The 6000-nt window shown below is 50.4% G+C and overlaps 1 protein-coding gene across 24 annotated transcripts in view; it reads right to left on the minus strand.

Moving 5' to 3' along the window:
* Window positions 1-5698, minus strand: part of Mark2 (microtubule affinity regulating kinase 2) — a 65171-nt gene extending 59473 nt beyond the window's left edge. For 7 of the 24 annotated variants that reach the window (XM_087585902.1, XM_087585889.1, XM_087585862.1 and 4 more), the window contains exon 1: window positions 5611-5698. Coding sequence is in view for 17 of the 24 variants with exons in the window: in XM_087585846.1 (XP_087441972.1) it covers window positions 5016-5069 (54 nt within the window). In the remaining 7 variants the exon portion in view is untranslated. Of the gene's footprint in view, window positions 1-5015; window positions 5467-5610 lie in introns of those variants that run through there. The other 17 variants (XM_087585841.1, XM_087585828.1, XM_087585805.1 and 14 more) reach the window with 3 other exon arrangements.
* Window positions 5699-6000: the final 302 nt, after the last annotated feature.

The following is a 6000-nucleotide window of genomic DNA, read 5'->3' on the forward strand; positions in this document are numbered from 1 at the left end:
ACAGCAGGAACCTTGATCAGGCGGCCTAAGGGAAGGAAGATGACCAGGCAGCCTCCTGGCTCTTCCCATCTGTTGAAGTTACCACATCCCAACCCATTAATGGGCTTCAAAGTGCTGCTGGGGGGGGAGTCCATTTAGCACAGATACTATCATGGGGCCAAAGGTGGTACCCAGCCCCCAACCCACTGTCAATAATGTGCCACAAAGTCTGAGGCCTGACTGCATTCTAAGCATAAAATATTCATTCAAATCAACATAATACATATGTAGGGCCATTGTAGAATCTCCTGGGGGAAGAGAAATGCCAGTTAGGTAGCTAAGTGCTCCATGAGAAACAGTTCATGAAGGCCTATGGTTAGTCCTAGTCAAATGCCCTCTGAGAATTTGGCTGTTCTTCCAAAGGGAGGCAGTCTAGCCAGAGAAATGCTGACTCCTGAGAGATCTCACTGTACAAACCTCTCAGGCAAACAAGGTTCTCCACCTCTTTCTACCTCATAAGTATCAACTAGGCCAAGACATGTATGCCCAAGATTCTCAGCCCAAGACATGGTCACAGTCTAAAAGCGAAGCTATCCCTATGCAAACTTGATTTCAATCCAAACCAGGCTAACTTTCAACCTCTTACTTGTACCATCTGTTTAGCTAGTTCCCCAAATCCTCAGAATGGAGAAGCATTATTATAATTCTCTAGACAGTTACTTTTAAGGTCAAAGGCTATAGAGTGTCACTGTCATGTTTCAGAGAGACATTACTCTAACGACCCTCATATAAAATCCCTAACGCCCAGCATATGAAACTGTAAGGTCTAACATTCACTTACATCCACACCCTGAAGGGAGGCACCCACCTCATCAAGAGTCAAATCACAGAATCCTACTTCATCAAAAATGAAGTATTCAGACCAGTATTGACCAAAAGGAAACTGGAATCTCACAATATGTCTATGGAATGGCTTAATTTTTCCACCAAACCCATTCTCAGATTCGATTTAATGGAAAACAAACCTTTAGCTTTGTACATGCTGGGCAAATGCTACACCACTAAATTACATCTACAGTCTTTTTACTTTGGATCTTGAGAGACAGTCTCACTAAGTTGCTAGGCTTGAATTTATCCTGTAGCTCAGACAGAACTTGGACCTGAGCCTGCCTTAGCTCCAGTGGGACTCAGAGTTCTGAAACCATACAACTGCTGGATCTCAGGCTTTTTGTTGCTGTCATTGTTGTTGTTGTCGTCATCACCACCACCACCACCACCACCACCACCACCACCACCACCACCACCACCACCACCACCATCATCATCATAATTATTTAGTGTGTGTGAGAGAGCGAGAGTGAGAACAAGCAAGAGTGGGAGAGACGGGGAGGGAGGGATAGAGGGAGAGATGGAGGGGGGAGGAGGAAGGAGGAAGGGAGGGAAAGAGAGAGAGAGAGAGAGAGAATGAACTCATGAGCAAGTGAGTGTGGCAGTATCTTGCCAGAGTGAGTGAGTTCAGCTCTCCCAGCAAGTATCTGAATCTGAATCTCAGGGATCTCACTCAGCTCATCAGGCTTTTGTCAGCCCTCAGCAGTATGTTTTTATAGGATTCTATAACTTAGGTTTGGCCTCTTAACTCCTCTTTGTAAATATATTCTGCCACCCACTCTCTAGAAGGATTGGGGGCAGCACTGTCATTTGATGAGTAGCAAAGACTCCTGTTTTCTATCATAGACTCTGTTTCCAGGGTGGGTCCCTCCCCCCAGGAGTTAGGGAAAACTCCAGCCTGGGGCAGGTGAACTCTGGAAGCTGTACCTTCTCCACACTTGACTATTAAGGCTGTTACTGGCTGGAAGACAGTCATCTTGCTGATTGCTTTCAAGGCTGCCAAGCCTCCAGGCCAGCAGAGCCATTTGGAAAAGCAGCTCACAGAAAGCTCAGCTCACAGACTTAAGAAACCCCGAAACTACTAGCCCCAGGTCAGAATCCTGCAAAAAGGAAGCCATTTCTGGTGAAAATGCACATCTGAAATCAGGTGCCACCAAAATTATCTTCAAGAAAGAGCTTGGCTTTCTTTTATCTACTTTCACTGTTAAAAGCAGAGTTGACAGCAAACAGGCAATCTTCTGCAACATAAGGTTTATTTTTATGCTTCAACATGTTCTGTGTGTATTTCAGAAGTGATCAAAGAGCTCCTAGAAACAGCTTCTCAGCCACAATTTTAAAGAGGGAGAAAAGGCACAGGAAGAGACTGAAAACATCCACGGAAGTTTGCTTACTTATTCTCTGGTAAAACCAGTTTAAGTAATTTAAATCTAAATAAGGTGACAGTGGAGAGGGACCTGCCCAGCCAAATTCTTTGCTCTTTATTTCCTAACACTGAGGTGACAGCAATGGCCTGAGCTCCCACAATGGTTTACTATTTGCAAAGGGACTGAGGAGAAGGTATTCGGTTTCACCTAGTAAAGAAGGTGAATGCTGAGGACTCTTGGTTTTTTTAAAATTTTTCTAAAGCATACAGGTTTGGCCTGGGGAATATAGAGCACTTGTCTATCAAGAGCAAATTTTAGCAGCACAAGAAACAAAAAGAGACAGCAAGGCACCTGTAATAGGTGTGCATCGAGCTTTTCCAAGTCCAAGTTTTTTCAAAGGAGGCTGTGGAACATGAAGTTGGCAGTGTGAGTGGAGAATCAGGGACTGACTCCATACAGCTCAGTTCGTGAGGAATAGCAATAAGCCAAAAAGGAGCGGAGTGACAAGGCAGCTTCTGCTCTGGACTAAGTTATCACAGAGCAGCTCATGTGCCAAACTGGCCACTGATTACCACTCTCCTGAAATCAGTGCACATGCGCCAAACCTCACCTCCATGATCCAACACTGTGTGAAGCACATCGGAGCACACAAACCAATAATGCATTTGCGCTTAATAAACAGCACAAAAAACCATACTGAGGCCACTCTCTCTGCCCAACACAATGCCCCCACAGCCTCTCTAGGGAACAGGCAGGTCAACCACTCCCCAAATGCCTGAAGGTGCCAGTCAGTCACTTGGCCTCCTTCCCCCTGCTCATAATCAAGTCTAGGAAAGTTCTCCAGTTAATCGAAGTCTAGCTACTGAAAGAAAGGTAGGAGAAAAGGGTACGTACAGAACAGCCTCAAAAGAGCTGGACAAAGTGTTTCCCAGAAGAGATACAGCTGGCAAGCAAGGGACTGTGCAACACAGACCAAGCTCCTCAATTTCCAAAGATCTCTGTCCCAGGCAGGCCTAGCTTCCTGGTGGCATGCCAGACCCAGGCATGAAATAAATCAACCATCCCTCCCTCTCAACTCCCTGCTCTGCCCCAACAGCAAACAGTCCATAGGTATTATAGGTCCACGGTGACAGAAACTCCGTCCTGATACCTCCTTAGTTCCCAAGTGCCCAGGTACAGACAGCAAGAGAGGAACAAAGCAGAAAAGTACAGGAAAGGAAAAAGGGATGAAGAGGGCTTTACAAAGAAGGAAGTCGATGCTAAGCAAACACAGCAGCAGCACTAGCCTACCTGGCTACAAAGAAAGCAGGGAACAAGAGGGAAACACAAAGGGTGCTGATGCGCTAAGTATGCCCCCTTCCAACATGTCTGTGTTTAGTAAAATTCACCCAGAAACATGTGACAGGCAAGGGACTGTCCAAAAGGCAGGGAGCAAGGGACACTAGAGACAGTGAGACAAAAGAGACAAGTGTAAAGAGGACGACAGAGAAGAGGCACAAGCTTGGGTGACAAAAAGCAGTGGTTGCCAGGATGAAAGGGAGAGCACAAGGCCCAGCTGCTGACCCACAGCACAAGCAGTTAGCATCCACCCTGGGAATGGCAAAGGCTAGCCAACGGAAAGGGAAGGGACAGAGCATACAAGGTGTAAACAGACAGTGAGAGGAATAGGAGACCCATCAGGACAGGAAAGGCAGCACTGATTACGGAGTCATAGTATGAAAGAGGAGGAAGGTTGAGCAATAGGAAGTAGCAAACAAGGAGGAAGATACTATGATACTATGAGAAGTGACAGACACCGGTTTGGAAAGACAGTATCCGAATTTGTGTTGCAGTGTAAGTAGGCAGTAAAGCAGGGACTGATGCAGCTGATGCAGCCGGCAAAAGACTGAGCAACAGGTTACGTTAATACAGCCAGGCTAAAACACCGTCTTTCCCACGGTAGAGGGAGAACCCAGGGACAATCTGGAAGAGCATTCAAACACAGACAGAAAGCCTAGGGACTCAAATGCCAAACCCCAAGGGGAAGAGAGCAGGAGCGATGCAAAGCCTCTGAAGGGAGCGGTGACTGGAACCCCAAAGGCAACCTGTGGGAAAACTATGCGCATGACAGCTGTATGGGAAACACGGAAGCGACACATGCCAGTGCCAGGAGCCTGGGAGCTCCTGCTGAAAAGAAGGGAAAGTGATGAGCAAAGAGTAGGCGAACGATTTGGAAAGGTGACGAGGGTGGAGCTGGTGGGTTGCAAGCAACAAGGAGAGCTCAATTTGGAACAGAAAAGGAGGATAGAAAAAGCTGGAGAAGTGAAAGGGCATAGGGACCGAGAACACACTCCGAGACACGGACTCTTGTGGGAGAAAACCGAGGACTGAGAGCCGGTGCGGGTAGAGGGGGTACAAAGCTAGAGATGCAGAAAGAGGTGGGCAACAATCCGCGGCAAATCGAGGAGCAGGAAGGTGGCTGCTTTAAGCGTGGGTGGAGGAAGACCAGAAAGGCCCCTGAGAGAAAAGGGAAGAGAAGGAAGCTGGGGAGATAGCACGGAAGAGCGCAGGAGGGCGGTGAGAGGCGAGGGGCGTTTGGCAGAGATACAAGTGTGCAGCTCAGTCAGGACAAGGTGGGTCCCAGGTCTGGACTCGGAAGAGGGATGTGCAGGGCTGGAATCCGGGGCCAGATGACAGTCTAGGCTTGCAGAAGAAAGCAGGAACACGAGGAGAGCAGAGGGAGGGAGCCTTCGTAAGGTGCAATGGCCCAGCCACAGAATTAGGGGAGCCCCGAGGGCTCCTTACCTGCTCCGTGTCCCTTTCGTTCAGCGTGGGTAGGGGGGTCCGAGCGCTGGACATGGCGCCGGTATCTCAGGGGAGGGAACGGAGAAGCTTGGAGGAAGGGAGGAAAGGGAAGGCTAGGAGCCCGGCCGGGCGGGGCTTCTCACAGCAGGAGCACCCGCTGCATGGGCCCCGGCCGGGGGTGCGGGGAGGCCGGGCGATGGCTCACGCCAGCCCGGTGATGCGCCGCTCGGGCTAGGCCTCGCCGGCTCCGAGCGGCTCCGGACCGCACCCCCCCGACCCCCGGCTGGGTTGTGCCGCCTTTCGGCCCGGCCGCGCCGCTCCGCCTACTCTCAACCGCCGCAGCCGGCCGCCTGCCTCGCTCCTCCCCTGCCCTCAGCCGCACTGCTCCGCGCCCGACACACAGGCAGCCGCTGCCGGACCTGCTGCTCCCAACATGGCCGCCACCACCGCCAGCCCTCGGCTCTTTCCGCCGGCAAGAGCCGGAAACATCCGAAACAACTAGGAACGGGAGGGGGAAGAGCCTTTTCCTCTCAGCCCAGACTATGGGTGAATTCCGGAAACTACCGAAGAAGGTAATCCCCGGGGACGCGCGCACCTCCTAGATTCCGAAGACCAAGCTTCGGCACTGTTTACGGAAATCCACGAAGATCCTCTCCGCACCTCCACAGCCAACCAGCAGCCACGCCTACCAGCTTTTCTCCGCCCACTTGGAGCAGGCTTTCGGTAGTTTCCGGAAACAGCCGAAGAGGCTCCGCGTGTGCAAAGCCGGCCACGCCCCCGTTCCGTCGCTCAGCCGGGAGCGGTAGTCAGCCATTTCCGGCAACACCCGAGAACTGCCGAGGTTAAGAGTATATCTCTTCGTTTCTTTCCGTCAGTTTTCGTTTATTTTCTTTCTTTTTTTTTTTTTTTTTTGGTTCTTTTTTTTTTCGGAGCTGGGGACCGAACCCAGGGCCTTGCGCTTCCTAGGTAAGCGCTCTACCACTGA

This window comes from Rattus norvegicus, chromosome 1 (assembly GCF_021556685.1).
Source record: "Rattus norvegicus strain SHRSP/BbbUtx chromosome 1, alternate assembly SHRSP_T2T, whole genome shotgun sequence".
NCBI classification, from domain to species: Eukaryota; Metazoa; Chordata; class Mammalia; order Rodentia; family Muridae; genus Rattus; species Rattus norvegicus.